The 22,625-nt window shown below is 30.6% G+C and overlaps 1 protein-coding gene and 1 long non-coding RNA gene across 3 annotated transcripts in view; one reads left to right on the top strand and one right to left on the bottom strand.

Annotated features, from left to right (window-relative positions):
- LOC128393612 (uncharacterized) overlaps positions 1-22,625 on the bottom strand; it is a 63,967-nt gene that overhangs the window by 12,943 nt on the left and 28,399 nt on the right. Inside the window, 6 exon segments of the mRNA XM_053353804.1 lie at positions 217-5,694; positions 5,746-6,028; positions 6,099-7,609; positions 8,018-9,931; positions 10,015-10,154; positions 11,874-12,104. Coding sequence (XP_053209779.1) covers positions 217-5,694; positions 5,746-6,028; positions 6,099-7,609; positions 8,018-9,931; positions 10,015-10,154; positions 11,874-12,104 — 9,557 coding nt within the window.
- LOC128393820 (uncharacterized) lies at positions 12,366-13,874 on the top strand. 2 transcript variants are annotated; one of them, XR_008326266.1, is made up of 4 exons: positions 12,366-12,828; positions 13,079-13,158; positions 13,298-13,570; positions 13,689-13,874. It is a non-coding gene; the product is annotated as an uncharacterized LOC128393820 (long non-coding RNA). The 2 variants fall into 2 exon arrangements; XR_008326265.1 differs by lacking the exon at positions 13,079-13,158 and having other exon boundaries at positions 12,368-12,828.

The raw sequence follows: 22,625 nt of genomic DNA on the forward strand, positions 1-22,625 counted from the left end.
TTTCTTGCTGATTATTTGTATCATCATGATGATCATCAATAATGAACATTGAACTATCTTTCATCTCATTTTGCTTCAATTGATTAGTATTATCATCAACAATTAATAAGACACTTTTCCCTTTTATTGACCCACTTTTACCATACTGTTCACCATCATCTTCATCGAGATGATTAATAAAATTTTGTTGATTGTTAACATCAATTAACTGGTTACCTGCTAATAAACTTCGAACCAATTGTGGTGATGGTCCAAATCGAATCGTAGTTTCCACTGATGGTTTACTAATTGTTGTCGTTGTTGTTGTTGATGATGACGATGTTGATGAGTTTGATTCCTTTCTCACTGATGAAATTAAGTTAATCCTCTCATCTGATTGATTAGATTTTGTTGACGATGAAAATAATGGATTCAATTCCGTTCGGGAATTTGAAGATTTGGTACTAATGGCAACGTTAGATGATGAAGATGATGAGGATGATTTAATTTTCTCTGAATTAATTAAACTATTAACTTGATTAGTTGGTGGTTGAGGTGCTTGTGGTTTGACTTGTATTGACCTTGTAACAGACTGAACAGTTTTCCTACTCACAACTGAATCAACGTTTGATGAAACAGGTGATTGATGGTGATTAACATTATCCTTTTGGTGATTAGTATTATCACCATCATCATTATTACAATTATCTGAATTAATAATTGACATAATTGTTGTTACTTCTTTCTTCCTCTTTGCTTGTAAATTTGATAAACTACTGTCAATTGTTGGCTGATTATTGATATTATTTGATGGCAAATGATTAGCCAATTGCTGTTTTGATTGTTGTTCATCATCATTTATAACAATTTTGTTTACAATTTGGCTTTCATTGGTTTCCTTATTGGTTGAAGTTGTTGTTGTTGTTGTTAATTTAGATTCACTTTCCTTAATTTCAGTTTTTACATGATCACAATTAAAGCTATCATTATGTTGAACCGATTTGATTGTATTGAAATAATCACCATCATCCTCTTTAATTAAATTGTCTTCCTCTTTTGATTTGATATTATGATGGATTATTGTTGTTGTTGTTGTTACTGTTGGTGGTTTACTTAATTGAGTATCAACAGTAATTGTTGCTGTTGATTGTGGTGGAGGTGATGATGATGAAGACGATGAAGATGCTGTTGTAATTGTTGTTGGTGATAAAGATGAAGACGTTGTTGATTTAATTACATTTGACTCTTCTGTTACCATTGAGATTCCATTAGAAATATTATCTTGATTATCACTAGATTGTTGCGGTTGATTGGTGACATTTTTATTGTTCACCTTAATTTCAACCTTGTTATTGATTTTCTTGGCTTGATTATATAAATCATTTGGATCATCATCATCATCATCCTGAAATTCAACATCATCAGGATAATCGTAAGCTCCTGATCCAAGTAAACCCGAAGTAAAATATTTCTCCAATCGAGATGAGGCCAAAGTAATCGGATCAAGATCATCCTCATCACCAAAATCAGCAAGAGTTTCAGATGTTTCCGACATATTATCTGAGCCTTCATCATCCACCTCCTCATCATCTTCATCACTAAAATCACCGGTGGGTTGAAAATCTTTAGAAAATGAAACATGACCACTACCCAATCGTTTACCACCCTGACTATGATGATGATGACCACTACTATTACCGTTGGTTGTTATTACATTGTGTCCAATTTGAAAGGCAGTATAATTTTCTGGATCACCAGGATCATCATCATAATAATTAAGATGATGATTATGATGAGTAGATAATGAATTAGTTGATGACTCAGATGAAGGTGGGATCAACACATCATTCATATTATTCTGACTTTTACCATTATTATTGTTATTTTCATGATTAACATTCTCATTATCAGTATTGTCAGAGATTCGAGATAAAAGTGATTCAGATTCACTTTCTTCACAACTTTCCTCAATTATGGTGTGTAGGGAGTAGGCCAATGGATTACCATAGTTATTATTTATCATCCCACTGGTACTACCACTTCCTCCTCCTCCTCCTCCTACTCCATCATTACCACCAAATCCACCATAAATACCACCTAATGAATGACCAGGTAACACTGGGGGTGGAAATGATTCATCTGATGAAGTGGAACCCATTTCATCATCATCTACAATATACTCTTCTTCATCTTCATCTTCCTCATCATCACTTGGTAGATGATGAGTTAAATTATTAAGTAAACCAGTTGATGTTGATGATGGTGAAGATGAGGTTGACTTTTTGTGACCATTTGATGTTTTATACAATGACATTGTTGTTTCCTTGTCCACTACAATGTCCTTTTTCATGTAATTATTATGATTAAGGTGGTTACTATTTTCACCAGTTAAATAATCATCATAATCATAATTACAATTGGTTAATAATGTTGATTGGTCAACTATTGTTGTTGTTGTTGTTGTTGTTGTTGACTGTTGATTTGTTGAAACTGATTGTGTTGATGTTGATGGTAACCCAATGTTGCTTTTAATAACTGAAAGTTTGTTGATTAACTGTAAGGTGGATGATTGTAAGTTAATTGGTTGAGTTGATGGTGTTGAGTATTGACTATTTTCACTGTTAATTTGATTACTTGTTTTAACAAAACTCGGTGGATTATCTTGATTGTTGATTAATAAACAATCATCATTTTCATCATCAATTGTATCAACACGAGAGGAATTTGAAACTGAATTTAATTGTAATAACTTTGCTGTTGGTGTTAAAATATCAATAAGATAATCACTTTCATAAGGTTTGACTAATTCACCATTATTATCATGATAATAATTAATAATATTGTTATATAAAAATCCTGGTATTACAATTTGTTTAATTTGATTATCAACGATTGTTGTTGAATTGTGTAAATGTTGAAAATACAAGGACAAAATCAATGGATGATTAGGTAAATGATGTTGATGAGTTAATGATAATCCTCTTGGTGATGATGATAATATTGTTGTTACTGGAGATGATAATTGTAATAATAAGGAGGAAAAGTTAATCAATTTATCCGCCCTTGTGTTATTAATGTGAGTTAAATTGTTACCATTAACAGTTTCACTGATTTTGGTTGTTGTTTTACTCGTTGTTGTCCAATCAGTAAGATTGATTTGGTTAAATTGTTGTAGTTGTTGTTGATTGTGTTGGTGTTTACTTGTGGCTAAACGTGAATCCAAGGAATCATAATTAACCTCGTTCAATGTTATACAATCAAAAGATGGTGAAATTAACTTGGACGCATTTAAATTGTTACTCGTATTGTGGTTGGCGTATTTACCGTTAACGTAACTGTTGTTGTTGGTTTTGTTTACGTTTAACTGATTATAAACATTTACTGTGGGTTGAATTGGTAAACAGGTTAATAAAAACAATTGATGTTGTTGGTGGTTGTTGTTGTTGTTGCTGCTGTTGGGTTGACAGTTAATTTGTTTACTTTGATTATCACAATTAATATTAAAAGGCGACCTCACTAGTGACCCACAAGAAACATGATTCTTATCAATAATCGATGGGTCAATTTCACCTTTCAATCCATTGATATAATAATTACAATCACTGTTTAATTGTTCACCTTCCCCTGTTATTGTGATTGCTTCTTGTGTTAATGGAGAAACGGTTTTTTCACTTGTTGATTTGATTAGTGATGTTGTTGTTGTTGATTTAATTAATTCACTAGCTAAAGTGGAAGATGATTGGGATGATGATGATGATGTTACTATGAATTGATTGCGAGCAAACTGATCATCGTTACAACTTTTTTCAAGTTCACTTCGTAAGTAACTTTCCTCTTCTGACTGGTTTCTTATTGGGGCTGTTTCAGCTCTCTCATCATCCTCTCTCTTATCATCATCAGGTCTGACGGCTTCTTTACAACTGGAATAACTGCTCCCGCGGCTGATGATTATTTCCCTGTAGCCGCTGCCACCACAATCATCATCATCATCCTCATTTTCATCATCGTCATCATGATCAATTGAAACAACAGCTTCACTATTTTCAATGAAATCTTTTAATGTTGATTTAGTTTCTGATTGTGATTGTGATGATTTTTTCAATTTTGATGAATTAAAAGGAGGAAGACAATTTAAAGATGATGATGATGATGATGATGATGATGGAGATATTAAAGGAGGAGGAGATAATGTTGAAGGTGGAGGTAAGGGCGAGGTTGTTTCTACTGTTGATGTCAATTGAATTTGCCTTAAGTCATTCAAACCAGTTTCCGTTCCAGATTGTTGACAATTTATATTTACTTCGTCATTATTATCAACAATTAACTGTAAATCTTGGTTAATCTCACGGTTGACAGAAATTAAATTGATCTTGTCCAAAAATAATAAGGATGATGATGATGATTGTATGGGAGAAAAGGTTAGATGATGATATTTGTTGGTGGATGATGATAAATGTTTAATCATTAACATCAAGTAAGTTTCACTTACTATTTCAGTTAATTGGGTCCAAACAGTTTTACACCAATTAAATTTGATTAAATCAAAAATTAAACAACATTCAACCTGATTAACAGGACGCACTAGATAATCATCAACAGTACTCACTTTTTCAAGTGAATCAATTTGTCTAATTATCTTATTGTTAACAAATCTACTGAATAGTTTTGAATTGATTGATTGATGATTATAATAACAATAAGGTGAGATAATTGTTAAACTGAGTGGAAAATTAAAGTAGGACCAATGTTTACTTAGGTCATGTTGATCCAACCATTGAGTTGATTTGATTAAGTGATAAATCTGATGATGGTGATACTGTTGATCTGATTGTTTATCACCATGATTACTTTGATGATAGTTAACAGAATTAGGATCATCAATATTGACCAAACAGAAAGGAAGAGTTGAAAAGTGACCATAAAACGGGTAACAACGGGATTCGGGTTTGTACCAAGCGGTCAAGTTAACGGTTCTTTCATTGTTGGATGAAAGTGAATCCCAATTGTCACTTTGATTGGTTGAACTTTCCAGGAATCCAGTTAATTGAAATGATCTCTCATTCAAATTGATTCTTAAATTAGGATTATCACAATTAACCCAAGAATCATATTTATCCTCATCATAATCATCATGTATGTTGATATGATTTAAAATTTGTGATAATGAACTGATTCCTATTTTCAGCCAATCCTTTTGGTAATTGGTGAGTTGATTGTCCTGATTTCCGATAGTTAATGAGGTGAAATTTTTGATTACAACTGATTCATTGGTTATATCCCAAAATGATTGATGTTTGTCAACAATTAGATTATACAAAGTTTCATGAAAATCAGTGATTGAAGGTTTTATAGATGACAATCTGACAGAATCAAATAAAACTGATGATGAGTTTTGATTGACAAGTTGATTAGAGTGTTTAAAATAATTGTTATTAGAGTTATTAATAGAAGAGCTTGAAATCGTAGTGGTGTTAGTGGGAGTTGAGGTTATTGATGATTTGGTTAATTGTCTTCGTCGGTTTGCCCGAGGTGGTCGACTAGGTGGTGGAGATGATTGATCCTTATGGGTCGATTGAATTTCCCTTCCATTGTTACGGTCAATTGTATCTCCATTGACATCTTCATTTTTCTGACCATCACTTGCATCCATAGCGTGGTCATCATTCATATTGGTCATCAGAGTCAATCCCAAATTCCAATTGGTAACCTGATCATCTTGATGATTAGCATCATTAATAGTTAAACAATTTCTTGATTTGTACCCACCTAGTCGTCGATTCCTCTCCCAATTGGTTGATTGATGATGATTAACATGATTACCAAAATTAACGTCACAATCAATTGATTTAGTATAACCATGTTGTTTACCATTAACAGCAATACAAGTGTAATTATGAGATGTTGATGAGGAGGATGAGGATGATGATGATGATGTTTGTTGATGATGACCAGAGTCACCGGAAGATATTGTTTGTCGTGTTGTTGATAAGGTTGATGGTGTTGAAGGTGAGGTCGATCTGGATAAGAGTGATGATGAGATTGAATCAGACTCAAGAGAAACTTTGATTTAAATTGGAAGTGATTTGATTAGATGATGAGATTATTTCATCATCATCAACATCATCATCTGACCATTGATTGTTGTCATCTTTGCTATAAACAATTGACTCTTCAGGACAATCAACAACAGTTAACAAAGCATCATGTCCAAGTGAGATACCAGGATCGGATAATGTTGTACAATATGATCGTTGACCATTGATTGTTTTGGTCACATTGATTGCATCTTCATTGGTGTAGCCAATAGTTTGTTGATCGTAACAATTAGTGTAAGAATCGTGTTGATATATTTTGAATAAACTTGTAACTGAATGAGAACCAATTGCTTCACTTAAAGATGAAGATGAAATCGGTAATTCTCCAGGATCTGAGCACATCTCCCAGTCCGAATCCTCGATATAAGCTGTACCATCGGCGATTTCCAGATGAGATCGTACTCTTAACATTCTTGGACGATTAATTGATTGTTGTCTACCTTTGATAGATCGACGATTATTCTGTTTACCATCAGTGTCACTTTGTTCGGAACTTGATTCAATCGTTCCCAAAGTATTTCGATCCATGAAAACTAATTGATATTTTCCTTCGCCTGAAATAACTTCATCGTTCAGGCCAATCTCATATTCCTCGTCGCTAAGCTCATTTTTACCTCTGCCGATGGAAGATTTTCTTGATTTGATTACGTGTTTATAATTACTTTCACTGTAATCATCATCAATCTCATCTTCATTGTATTCATCTTCACACTCCAATTGCCATAGACGCTGGTCAATGGATCCATATTTCCAGGAATCATTTTGACTAATTTGAGCTAATGTCCGGTTAGGGTCACTGTGATTCGGTAAAGAGACACTTCGAGCCAACCAGGAGCAATTGTATCTTTCCAAGGTGACCTGATCATAATCAGTTGATTCGTAACCAGATAATGTTGATTTACCCTTTCGATGTCGTCCTTTCAAACGAGAAGCAATGAAAAGTAAACCTCGACGTAGTTTCTTGGTTAACTTAACTATACGTCGCTTAGCTGGTGACCCATACGAGCCCAAACGGGCAATATTACGACGGACAAACGCATGACTATCCAGTGAAAGGCCTTTCAAACGATGATGTAGATGGTTCATTGATTGAGGATGATAAGGATGATAATTGCTACCTTGATGGTCACCATAAGAAGATGATCGATATGATGAAGGATGATAAACGTACCCATCGCGAGGAGAGGTCGAAGTTGTGGCGCCAACTGTAGTTGTTGGAAGTGAACTTAATCGATATTGAAAATATTTGTCATTCGCTTGACTCCTATTCGATTGATGGTTCGGCCTGAGCCCGTTCATCCCTGATGAACGGCGGTCACTTTTGGTATATCTACGAGGTCCATTGATTGTTAAATTATTACTTTCATCGTCAACATCCTTCCTATTATACTGATTATTATTATTATTATGTTGATTTGATTGTTTCCTAGTTGGTTGATTATGTTTACAATTTACAAATTGATTATTGACTAATTTTTTAATACGATGATTGAATTGTGATGAGTCGCTTTGATTGCGATTATCCTTTGGATTAACTGGAGATGATAAAAGGCGATCGATGATGATAATGATCATCATGATAGTTCATATAATTAATTCTTGATTTAATTCATAATCAACGTTTAGTTGTTAGTGGTCAGTCTGTTAACTTTTTGGTGCTGATCGATTATTGTAGGATTGTTGTTGGTTAATTTTAATTAGTATGAGTTAATTTGAGTTGGTGAATTAATCGTTGAATGGGTAAGTTAAAGTTGGATAAAAGGATAAGGATTAAAAGATAAATCTGGTTAATCTTACCCCAGATGATGATTATCATGTCAATGGACTTGGTTTATGATTAGTAAATATTACAATTATCATAATTGTTTCAAATTAATTACTATTACTATTATTTTGTTATGTTTTTGTTAAATTGTTAATAAAAAAAATAGAAATTAACTTACCAGCTGAATGTGATTTAACATAAGTGCCAATGGCTCCATTGGCTCGTCGACAAGGATCATCGGTCAGTGAACGATTAATTGAATTACTTTTATTCTGATTTAATGGTGAGTTAATTGTTGGGCTGATTGTCGACGATTCCATTAAGGGAACAGGTGAACAACAAGGTGATTGTGTGTAACGTGGTTGATGTTGTTGTCGATTTTGTTGTAAATCAGGTGAATTAGTGTTCGATCTTGGAGATATCAATGGACTTCGAGGTGTGACAGAAGTGCCAGTGAGTGGTGATGGTGGTGGCGGTGTTGATGAGCCTGTTGGCGAAGGTGAACCTCTATCGGATTGGGTTCGTGATAAGCGTTTTTTAATTGTAACCTTACGGAAAACCACCCCGGTTGTATTTTCCACCGTTGCCTCGGATTCACTGTCATCTTCGGCTTCTCCACTGTTAACTAGTGATCTTTCAATATTGTAAACTGAAGGTTGAGATGAGGTCAAAACGGGAGATCGACTTGAGGCACCAACAGTGTTTGTTGTACTATTACAATGTGAGTTATTATTAGCCAGAATTTGGTTGAATCGTGAATATGTCGCTAATGGTGTTCCAGAAACTGTGGATACTTTTGATGATTTTTTACTCGATCCAATCGATGAGGGAGATGAAATTTCCGTGGGCATTTCTGAAGTGGCAGGTTTATCCTTGTGATACCACGATGTCCATGATGATCCTTTCCTACTTCTATTGTTACCATGATTTCCACCTCCACCACCACACTCAATTCCTGAATCGATACCACCACTATGATCACGGCGAATCAAATTTTCAGCGTTGTTATTGTTTCCCATCGAAGGTACAACATTTGGTGATGGATTGATAATCGTTGAGTAATCGTTTCCCGTGAAACCGACAAGAGATGAATCAATTCCACTGGTGTTTATTTGACACGACAAGGCAAGTTTCCCTGGCAGGTCAGCTTGAAGCTCTTCAGCTATGGCTCGTTGTTTTCGCAGCGGACTAATACGACGATTTCGAGATCCATTTTCTGGTGTTAATACTTTTGATCCACTACTACCACCGCCACTACTAGAGCCTCCACCACCGCTTGTACTGGTCTCATCTGGTGTTTCACTTGAAGTTGATCTGGACCGAAATGAACTAAGTGGAGTAGCGGAAAATTCATCAGATGATTGATGTTCCATTGGAATACGTTCAAGTGGCTTTTCAGTTCGAAGTGTTGATCGACTTGGCACAGGTGAAAGGGGTGGAAATTTAAATGCAGTTGCTTGGTTAGCTGAAATTCCGCTTAAAATTTTACAACTATTTGGCGTTCGAGGTGAAGGTGTTGATTCACTGGAAGCTCGTGAATGGCTTGACGGCCTTAGATCATCTTCTTCCTCCTCTTCTGACGATGAACTGTCCAACAATCTATTGGACACCTTACGATAAACCATTTTTCTCTCACCAGGAGCAGTATTTAACATGGTTCGACTAGTATCAGTGGCCACAAGATCAACGGCAGCCTGATAAGCTTTAACTACTGGACTTAACGGAGGTTTTGGCGATGTCTCTTGACTTCCACTTCCATCCGATGGAGGTGATTTAGAAACTGAATCTCCGACACAACTTGTTGTATTTACCGTCGGCGGAAGTTTAGGCGGTAGTTGACCTCGACTTCGATAAAATCTTCTATAATTACTACTGATATTGTCACCAGCAAGGTTACTTGTTTGATCAAGACAAATAACGCTTCCACCTACACGTCCACCGCCACCACCGACGCCAACAAAATGATCACTACTATTTAATTGTTGATTTGAAAGGGAAGGTGAATTTAATTGAGATTCACTGTTTGAACCAAGTTTACTGTTAATTGAAAGGCCACCCTCGTTTTGTTGATTGTTATTTTGTTTAAGGAAACCTGAAAGGTAAGAAAAAACAATAAACACCGTATTAGGATAACAATTAGCAACAATTATCAAGGATTAACAATTAGATATTTACCTGATCGAAATGAATATTTAAGTGATCGACCCAAATTTTCAGTGGCAGTGGCAAAAACGCTCGTTGATGGTGATCGGATTTTCTCACTGGCCGAACGAGTCAATTCCTTCATCCATTCACCAGAAACTGCTTTAAATTGCCTGAGAGAACACAATTAACAATCAAATGTGAAACATTAATGGTTAATCAAATTGGAAAAAAGCTTCTTGATTCTCATCGATTTAAATTGATTGTTATGAATACAAGAAGTAAAAACAAAAGATCAACTTCACTTTCACATGCAATCAAACAATTTAACTAACCATAAATTAATCATTACAATCTTATTTGCATGTAGCCAAACAATTTATTGATTTACCTTAAATTTTAACTGAAAACTTGCAATCAAAAAGGACTAATTTATTTGTGTTACTAATGTTTTTAATTAGCATCCAATTGCATTTTGTAAGCAACAATTGCAGTTAATTGTGATTGTAGTTTTTATTATCATATCAATTAACAATTAATCGTATCCTATTGATTTGGTTAACTCATAACCTTTGATTTGAATTGATTACGATACATTTTAAACAATAACAACACCAATTGGTTAACCAGCAATTAACTTGTTAATCAATGAATTAATGTTAACCATATTGAAGATGCTGTGTTGAACTAATTGTTTAAGTTAATTAAAAGTGTAAAAACCAATGAAATTATTGAATTAATTTAAGATTTTTGAATCAATTGTTGATAATTAAAACCAGTTCTTAGCCAAACCTTAATCAATTAGTGATTACGTTGATTATTATGAGTTAAAATCTTAAATATCTTTGAGCCCAAGGGTTAATTATAAATGTGTAAGTGTGTTGATTATGTTGATAATTAAGGTGTGGAAAAGATAATAACAATTAACCAAGAGTATTAACAATTTAACTCTCTTAAATTAACTATTAAATGATTTAATGATAATTAATCACCAAGGAGTTTATTGTAACCCAATGAATTATTTAAAATGGTGATTAAAATTGATTCAATGTAATCAATATTGTCCATCGTTGATTGTTATCAATTTAATTTGATAATTAATATGATTTGATTGTTGATTGTTTTTGAAATACATGCAAAAGAAAAGTGAAAGTTAATTTAATTTTCCCTTGATTAATTTGATTTGATTTTGTCAGTTGATATCTTAAAACAATCAATTGGATCGATTGTTAAATTGTTTCAATGTTGTCAAAGTTGATTTACAGATTGACAATTAAAGACAATTAGATTAAATCAATACTGATCCTTCAATTTTAATTGTTTACAATTAACTTTGACATTATTTATCTTATTTGTGTGATACTAAACAAGTTTATCATGTGATTAAATTAACGGAATAATTTAAATACTGTTGATTTATGATTAACCTAATTCTGACAATTAAATCATCATCATGATCAAATGATCATTAAAACTGAATTGACCTTGACAATTATCATTAGAAACCCTAATTAACAATCAAGCTAACGTTAAAATAAAATAAGGGTTGGTTAACTAAATCAGCCTCAACAATTTGTCAACAATTAAATGTTAATCGCTATCTGATGTGAAAACAGAAATGATTTGTTAATAACAATTAGTGAACAATTTAAATTAATCACAAGGCTGATATATAAGATTAAGGTTTGATTTTAGGCTGGTTATCAACAATCAAACCTTTTTCTCATGAAATTAGTTGTTGATTTAATTGTTGATTCGAGGGATAATCAATTCCACCCAAAGAGAAACCATTTAAATTGTCTCAATATGAAAAGATAAACAGGAAACTTTTAATAATAAGATTCTAATTGTTGTTAACCTTAATGATCATTTTCGATTAATTAAAAACTTACATTTGTTTACTACAAACAATGCAAACCCATTGATGACCATCGATCGGATTTTCTTTGTCAGCGAAAAAGCGACAACTTTTGCAAACCTTTTTCCGACAAATGGGACAAAAAGCACCTCGATTTAGTATATAACCTAATTCGGTTAAACATCGACCGCAAACAGCGGAGGAATTAATTCCTGGTCTAATTGCACCTTTTTTACGAAGTCGATTAATCTCAACTTTTAGTGGTCTTGACCATTGGTGAGAAAATGACAATTAAACCAATCAGATAATTGAACAGAATATCAAATCAAATCAAATCCATTCATAGAAAAACAAAACAATTAATTTAATCCAATTACGCCAATACAATTAAGGATGTCAAATTGTGTCCAAGAAAAGGATTGAGTCAATAGAGACCAAATCAAATGTAAATACATACCAGGTAGAGTGGATTATGAAAGGAAGATGGAGGACGAGAGAGAGAGAGAGAGAGAGAGAGAGAGTCAGGAAAGGTAAAGAAGAGAAAAAAAATTAAAATTGATTAACAGGTAAGTGAATATGGTTACATGTACATGGAAAGCAAAGCATGGAAGGGTTGAAAGGTTAACTACACTGTAGAGACTGAGAAAATGTAACAAAGATCTGCGAGAAAATTGATTAATTGAATTGCATATTTAAATATGATGATTGTAAACAAAGGAAATTGATAAAAATGATATGAACAGTTTAATCAACGAATCAATATTGTTTTCCCTTTTAAATTGGAAGGGGGAGAATCAAAATCAGCTGATAAATTTTTCTCAAAGGAAGCAAGTTTTCATTTTCTGTAAGTTGATCTTCATTGATTGTTACAATTGATTCAATTATGGTTTAAAAGAAAATTTGAGTTCTCTTTACTACTATTAATAATTATCTGTGTCTAATTATGTAATTCAGATATATCGAATTACGTGATCTTCCAAATAGAAAAGGTAAGCCGGATAATTTTCTGGTTCTTTTTCATTCTCTCGGTGTTTTCAGGGTAATTCTATCAAATTAGATTACATTTTATACATTTTGTGTTTGTTTCTATTTAGTTGATTGTTGTTGTTTGATTTAATTTTCTTCTTTTTGCTCTTACGTCGTTACTTTTTCTCTCTCTCTCTTTCTAATATAATGATATTTACTACCAATGATTTAACGATGAAAATCTGGGCAAATGTTGATTTGATTGATGAGTAGAAAATGGTTGTTTGGTTCACCGAGAATCGAAAAGCAATCAACTTGATTAAGATCATTCAAGTGAGATTGATTCAGCAAGGGTAAGGAATACCTTTGCCATCTCTCTCACCCAAATCTCCAGTATCATCATCATCAGCATCTTCATCATCATCTCTTGCTCATTATTATTAAAGAATTGTATAATATTGATTGTTTTATCTTCTCTATTTCTCTTCTCAGATCATCCTCATCATCTCTTCATGCATTCGGATTTGGATTTTTATCCGTTCCTGTGATATTGAACTATCTTTTACTTTAACTCACTAATTGGACTCTTTTAATTTGCTAATTTCTTTTACAATTTAATTTCCAGATAATGGTTAAGATGAGACATGAATTAGTGTTTAAGCATTTCAATCCACCGCTCATGATGATTATATTTGGCATAAGAGCTAAATTTAAAACTCTAATTAATGATTAAACCTGATAAAAGTTAGAGACAGAAAAGTTCAGGTAATTAGTCAATGTTTATAGTTATCATGTTTGATTGATCTTAACCTCCAATGCAATTTAACTTTATCTTCATCTGATCACACCATTGTCTCTCTCTCTCTCTCTCCATCTCATGTAGATTCTAACTTTTCACCATTCAACCTTGAAAGATAACTCATCCATCATGGTTAACCCTGGAAAACTGAATTCCCATAAGAATTTATGAACGAAAAAAGAAACGACAATAAGACATTAAAATTTATTCTGAATATGGATAATAACAACAGAAACTAAGGTAAAACTTATTAAACTTGATAAAATTTCATTAGTTGATTTCTCCATCATTCACCTTGACAATTTAATTTGATTTCGATAATTTGAAAATAACAATCAAACCAGATTGATTGTCCAAAAAGGTTTAATCAATCTAATTACGTATAAATTGATAACATTTAAGGTAAGTAACAATCCAATGATGATACTGATCATGATTTAGCTTAACTATACATGTATTACAATTAACTAATCATAATATATTGTGTATATAATTTAAATGTATCATGATTGATTGAGTAAACAAGATATTCCCAGGTTGTTAATAAGTAAATTAACAATTGATTGATAATTTGTCTGATTTTTAAATTCAGTTTAATCATCATTCATTTCCTTGTTTACTTTTAAATTATATCCTATCCTTAAATTATACTGTTAATTTTAATAACAATCAACAAATTCAATATTGATTTGTAACATTATTGTTTACATGGTTAATTTAGTTAATAATAATAATTGTTGATTGGATTGAGTTAACGGTAATTAGACAATAGATGAGAAACCATCATGATAATCAGTTAATTGTATTAAATGAAACCATAATTAACCAGGAAGTTAATAATATTATGTAAAAACAATCAAAGTTTGATAACAATTAAAATTAATTAGCACAATTAACCTTTTTAAACTTTAATTTTATAATCTTACTTTGAGATATTGACGATTATCAATGTTTAAAGTTCAATTAATTTTAATTTTCATGGCCAATTTTAATCAACAACAGTTACAATCAAGTAATCAAGGTGTGGTTGATTAGTTGAAATTTTCAACAATCAATTTGTTGATTAATTTATTTTTCTTCAAGTAAAAGTAATTTAATTTTTCCTCAATAGTTGTAACCGTCAATATAACGATAATCAATTGATTGTAATGTGAATTAACTTTCAATGTTTGTCTTGATTAACAAATCAACAACTAATTTCAACCATTCGGTCAAGTGTCAGGTCAACCTAAATTGTTAACAATTATAATTATAATCGTTTAGAAAACAACAACAAATCTACAATTGATTGATCGATATTCAATGAAAACCTTGTAACCAAATAACCAACAATCAAGACAAACAGATTGATGATGTTGATTTAATTATCTGTTTATTATTGACAATTAATTTTGATGATTATGTTGACGATGATGATTCAAGATTAAATCATTAAATCATTTCTAAATTGCATTCATTGTTAATCAACAGCCTACGATTTAACCTTAACATACAAAATGAAATTAAATTATATAATGTTAAGAGGAGACACAATTGTTAATTGTCAATGTAAACAACAGACATATCAATACAAACGTAAACAATTAACAAATTGTTGTTGTTTAACTTAACATTGTTTTCAATTGTAAACTTTGTTTTTCTTCATCTGCTTATTCAATGATGATCAAAATATTACATCATTATGGGAATTAAATTAATCTAATTGTATTGATAAGGTTTACTATTAATACGTAACAACAATTAAACAATCAAAGGATAATTTGATTGCTTTTATTTTCCTAATCAACTGTTTAAAGTAGCAACGTAATCAATTAGTTCAATGACTGATAAAAAAATTTTCATGCATAATTTTAAATTAATATATTTCATCGCAATTAGCCTGATTGTTGTAATTAACCATAACTAAATTGGATCAAAACAAACAATTGATCAACAGTAAACAAACAGATTAACCCAAAGTTTTATTTGTCCATTTATATGATTATTTATGGTCAATCTGATGGATAATATTGATATTTGACCTAAAGATGAGGCAAAAGAGGACAGATGATGATAAGATGAGGATGAAGATGATAAAAAAACAAGTTAATGTTGATTTAAATTGTTTGCACGGAAATGAAGTAGTAAATTATTGCTTTTGATTTAGATTTAACTTTGAAAATCGATTTTTTCTCAACAAAAGTTCAATCATCTACTGAGTTCTGTGAATAGTTTCTACTACAAATTGATGATATTGAAAGAAAATTTGATAATAATGAATAATTAGTGATACTTTTAGAAATATTAATAGAGGAAGAAAAAAACTCGAATTGTTGAAGTTACATTTTCCAATAGAATTTGAAAAATCGGCCATTTCCTATTTCCTTTCTGATTGTCGTGAAAATTTAGCTTAAAAGTTGATCTAATTAGTACAAATTTAATCAAATATCGCGTGTTAAAAGTACAATTAAGTGGTCATTATACAATTGGCTCTGATTTAAAGGTAATGTGATATTTTTTTTTGTTGATTGTAAACATGGCAAAGACTAAGCAACTGAATTAAACTATTATTTAGTTGACAATTTGATGGTAATCAATAATTAACAGATGATTTAACTAGTAAAAATAATTTACTTCAAGCTGGTAACAATTAATCAACAGGTTGATCACCGTTAATATTAACAATCAAAGCCAAAAGCAAGTAAATAACAATTAGTAAGTGTATATTGTACCAGATTATTAAACATGTTTAATCAACTAATTAATTATATTATATGTTTAGTAACAATTAGTTGATGATATTGCAAATTTCGCTAGCAATTTGATTCACAAGCAAAAAAATCATACTATATGTTGATAACTATCAACGATAATTTTTTGATTGTTTGACCTAATTGTTATTGTTAATATTTGATAAAATCTAATGTAATGAATGATAAAAAATAAGATTGACAGAAATGCTTTGCAATCAACCATAGGAAGAGGAAGAGGGTGATGATGATGATGATGATGATAATTATGAAAAAAAACTGAAACTGAATTAGAATTAGAATTGAGGACAATTACAATTAACTCGAAGCAACAATTGAATAAAATTAACATGGCGCTCAGATGGTTAAAACCTGGAGCAAAATAAATTAATTAATAATAAAAGTTCAACAAATGCAAATTAAGTGAAAGTTTTAACCTGTTAATTAGCTGATCAGCAATTTAATTGATCATTAATCGTAACCATAACAAGAACAATGAAATTGAATAATCGAAAGAAAAAAAACTAAAATTCTGATCTAAATGTGATAACAATGGTAAGAATACTTGATGATGCAATGATGATGATGGAAATGTCTTTATTGACATGATGATGATGAACAAGATGATAAGATGATGATGACGATGATGTCGAAGTCAATGAATCTATTGAATCTATTGAAATACCTGATTCCATATTTTCCTCTTTCATGGTAAATAGGAAAATCGATGAATACACAAAGTATCAAGTGTATATTTCAGTGAATCGTCAAGAGAAAAGACAGAAAACTGAATTCATTATGATTGAAAAGATGAAGGAGAAAATGATTATCTTATTGTGAGTAAATCACCAAAATGTTTCAAGTTTCAACATAAGAATAATCTCAATTTTATATCCAATGATTGACGGGGCTTCATGATGAATACTTTTTGGACTCCCTGGAAAGCTAACTGGTTATTATCGTTACTCTTTCTCTGACACACACTAAACGGTAAAAATGATGATGAGAAATGGTGAGAAGATAAATTGAAGATGAAAATTCCATAGAAAAAAGGTTTCAGTTCCTCTGAACCAATATAAATGTCTAGTTAACGTTTCTCAGGATGAAAGGTGAGATTTGGTAAAGGAAAAGCTCATCTTATTTCCATTTCCTTTTCACATCTTCTTTTTCATGATAATTCCTATCATCATCATCATCACCTATCACTTCCCCTGTAACCATTTCGTGTCTTTTTTTTTCTTTTATTCCAAATAAATGATGCACTTAACATCACATTAGAGATGCATTTCCTCCTCCTCTTTGTTTTCTTATTTTTGATCATCATCCTTTGCACACCAAGAGGATAAAACACATGAAAATATTGAGAGAGAAAGAGAGAATCCCCTGAATCTTTTTCTCGGAAAAAAAAGATTCAGGTGACTTTCATCTTCTCAGAATTTTACTCTAATAAATTCCATGACAATCAATTAAACACTTTGCTCTTGCTAACATCCGGTCAATGTTTATCTCCATCTCCATCATCATCATTTGATTATCCATTGAATGAGAGTTTTCTGTAACTCGATAAGAACCCACAGGAAAAAAATGTCAACAAAAAGTAGTAATAATCAAATCTTAATGTACTTTCCTTTGAAAGTTACATTATGACGAGATATTTACCTGGTCAATGGTTGAATGACCACACTAACATAATCAATAGATCAAATCAATATATGAATAATACAAATGTATGTAAGATGTAATTCATTTTGTCAACTGTTTCTGTCCAGTTAATTTCAATTAACACTAGAACACAATAAAAACTAATCATTTACAGAAACAATCAGTTTATTGCAACAAGTTGATAATTAAAATAAATCACATAGTCAGTTGAATGACACAATCCACACAAATAGACAAACAATACAAATCCCACATTGAATTATACACCAAAGAGCATAAACTTACTCAGTTCAGTTGGAATGAAATCCTTTCTTTTTTTTTAATTGTTGACAATTGAGATTAATTATTATTCCTTGTAATCATGTAAAAGTAGAAGACACAATTGATTTTTAATCCGGTAAATTGATTAACAAAAGGAATTAATAGTAATTAATCCAAGTTTACAGAAAGAAAAACAATAACAAACAATGAAGAAGGTAAAAAAGGTAAATTGACCCGAAATTACATAGGAAAAGATAAGAAGACACAAAGGTAACCAATGGATAACAAAGAGTTTAATTAGTTGATTATTAATTAGAAAGGAAGAAAAACTAATTACAATTAAGAAGAAATTTAAAGATACACAATTACGATAGAAATATAATAATGAGAAGTAGATTTTTAATGGAGAAAATTAAAGTTAAAGAAGAGTGAGAATGATGATAAACCGAAAAATCGGTCAAATACGAATTTACTCCCGAATGAGAGAGAAAGAAAGAAAGAAAGAGAGAGAGAGAGAGAGAGAGAGAGAGATGAAATTGATGATAATTCAAGTTTCATGGAGAAGGAGCTTAAAAGATGAATAAGTTTCATATTAGTTGAATAAGAAGATAGAGAGGGAATTAGGTGAGAAAAAGAAAGAGAGTAGGAAGATAAGGTTGGTTCTTTCTTTTTTTTCTCATCTTTATCTTCATCTTTATCTTCATCATTCTCTTTCTTTTTTGTCTTTCTTTTTACAAATGCATCATGGTAAATATTAATTCCCCCTCCGCCCAATGTGTTTTGTTTATCTTCATTCATTTAGTTTAATTCATCTCTTAATATAAAGATGAATTTATTTACGGTAAGATGATGATGATGAGATGATCATAATCATCCTCCCATTTAATTTCATGCTAATTAAACGATCGTATTAATTATATTTTTATTATTGATCATCAATTGATTATTACAATTGACAATTCAAATTAACATTCAAAGTGTTAATAGTTGACCTCAAATATTAGTTGATATCATCAGTCTCATCTTCATCTTCATCATCTTAATCATTTCTCATCACGATTAATTGTCATTCTAACACATTAACCATTACTTTATTTGTCTCTCTATTGCAATCATTAACTAACAATTTACTAATTTAGTTACATCCTAAAGAAAGAAAGAGAAAAGCAAAATCACTTAATTGATACAATTAATAATAGCTGACCATTAATAAGATTGAATTAAAGTTGTTATAGTTTTTAGGTTAATGTGGACAATTTATTAACGACAACAATTAATAACAATCATGAAAATGATTAAATTGTTCAGTTAATTTTTCTTCTTCTCAAATTAATCAAAACCTAATTGTTAGTGTTTACAAATCTTCATTCAATCAATTGAGAAAAACATTCCCAATCTCAATCAATGGTAACAATTAAACCTTTATGATTTATCGTTAATTGTTATTCAATTAATGAATTGATGATCTTTTTGATTAATATATAAACAAAATTTAATTAATTCATTAATACAACTGGACAATTATCTAATATAATCTTAATTCATATCAAATTATTTAAATCAATCCCAAGTTAATTATAATAAAAGCTCATAAGCAGATTAATGTATCAATAATCATAATTAACTTAATATTTAAATTGTTAATTGTTGAGATTATTTGATGATGGAAAATATGAAAATGATTATTAAATGATGAATAATAATAAGAAAGAGTGTATAACAATTAACTAATTATTGAATACGAAACTAATCAGTAGATTGATAAAAAAATTTTCTCTACTTCTGTTTATGTATTAATTTAACACATTGAGATGATGAAAATGATATTAATAACAATCAAGTTTAATTAAAAGTTAATTAAACCCAAATCAAAGTGTAGACTTTAACTCACGACAAAAGTAACAACACAATTAAATTATATTAAATCAACATAATTTAATCAACTTTCAGGTAACTATTATCATGATAATTAACATACAGTTCTCTTAGATTTGTATTATGTATTAGGGTAACAATTAAATTAAGAAAATGATTATTTATCACAAGAAAGAAACAGTTACATTGGTCAACATTGACTGACCATTACTTATTCAATAAGCAAATGTAATTTAGAAATACATTTATTAATAGTAATTATTTTAATCGTGATTTTGATTTCTCCTTGATTGTTGACATGTTATTGCCACAATTAAAACCAGAAGAGGATGAAATTTAAGACTGTGAGATGTGTATTAGTTAACTAAACTTGAAAGACACAATTTAATTTAATTGAAATAATAATGGTAATAATCAAATGAAGCTAAATTAGGCTGACAATTTAGTTTTACCTGTTTTTTTATCGTTGATTTTTTTTTACTTTGAGAAACAAAATTTCATCAACATCAAGATGAACTTACCTTCATATTATTTACTGATAATACAATTTACTGCTAATTAATTGGCCTCAGGTTGAATTAGATTTGATTTTGACGATAATCTTTGGAAATCGTTGTACTTAAAGCTGAGAACATGATTAGATCAGTTATAATCTTCATCATCGTTATCAACAATTTGAAGATTGTTGATTTACAAAGTAAACATATTAACCCAAGTAACTGGATCAGGACCCGAACAACTGATTAAAAAGATATGACATTTTTTTTCCTCTTTTTTAACTTTCAGCTGATTACACTTAATGCTGTCCAAATCCATTTGATGGAGTTGATGACAAGTTAAGAGATAAATACATTAAGAAATAATTTAAATTTATGATCATGATTGACAATTGATAGTTAATTGTAACAGAAACAATTTCTTTACCTTGGTTACCATGGAAATCAGCTGATAACTGTTAGTAACTAAAGGTAACTAAGACTCTTAGTCTAAGAGTATTAATGTTTACGTTTTGTTTTCACTGATTTTCAATCTCTTTGTAGGTATTAATAACTAGTTATTTATTTAATTGCTTTTATTATTGTTATAGTTAATTTATTATTTAATTATATGATTGTTGATCTTATTAATGATATAATCATGAAAATGTCATTTAAATGTGAATCATTTAAAACAATATAAAACGCTTAACCCTTTGGTGAACCAGATTATCAACATCATCAGTTAACAACTTGACAATCCTTTTCAACTGCTTATACTATTTATTATGTAAAATACCTTGTAGGCTTTATCATCGTCTTCATTCATACATCATCATCATCATCATTCAATGATAAACAAACACCTACTCAGAGTTTTCATACTTTGAAAAATGAAAGAAAGATAGAGAGAGACATTTATTAATATCACTTCACTTTTTATTATAAAAAATATGAAGATGATCTCTCTCTCTCTCTCTCTCTCTCTCTCTCTCTCTCTCTCTCCGTCTTTCTCTCTTCTTTTTCTTCTTTATTCTATTTTGTATCATCTGAATCTTCATAAATATATGTCTCAAAACTAATCGTTAATCATTCCAAGTGAGCTATCATCGTTTAATCATAATCAATGATATATAAAAGGATTTGATGTCATAAAAGCCTTGAAGGCAATTCAAAGGAAAAAGAGGTGAAATATTATGAAACTAAGAGATTGAGAGAGAGAGAGAGAGAGAGAGAGAGAGAGAGAGAGAGAGAGAGAGAGAGACATTATTCTGGTTATCATTTTATCTCATCCATTTGGTACGATCATCGACATCAATTAGGAGAAAATGAAAAAAAAACAAAGAGTCCTAATTCTGATCTAACATATCATGATAACATTATCTCATCATCACCTGAGTAATTAATGATACTCATCATTACTCTTTAAACTAATAAAACCAATTTTCTGGTTTATTCATCGTGATAATATTAACCAAAAGTTAACCCAAACCTAATCAAAGTGAAAACGGTAAACAACAATCAGTGTAAACATCTTAATCATTTAACCTTGATTGTGTTTTCTTTTTCCTGAAAACAAAAACAAAATCATGATGATGATGAAGATGAATAGTCTTGTTACCTACTTACAGTAATATCATGTTCAGATAATTTCCGGTTACCTTTCCAATTGAATAATAATGATAATCAAAAGGATGAACAAGATGAAATGAAAAAGTGATGCGTGGGATTTAAGTTAATCATCATTTCAACTTAAACTCACTCAATCCCCATAAGATTATCCATAAACAAGATAAAAACCATAATAACCCTGAAAGGTTATCACTTGAACATCAACAACAATTGAATTTGATGATAAATTTTCACTCTTATGATAAAATTGTGAAATTTTGTAAAGTAGTTGATTGAGTTTGGATTTTAAAATGAAAACAAGATGAAGATTATTATTAATATAAATACATTAACTGTAATAACACCAATCAGCTACTTTAATCATCATTATAAACATCAATTGATAT

This window comes from Panonychus citri, unplaced genomic scaffold (assembly GCF_014898815.1).
Source record: "Panonychus citri isolate SS breed McGregor unplaced genomic scaffold, ASM1489881v1 Contig00138, whole genome shotgun sequence".
Lineage (NCBI taxonomy): Eukaryota > Metazoa > Arthropoda > Arachnida > Trombidiformes > Tetranychidae > Panonychus > Panonychus citri.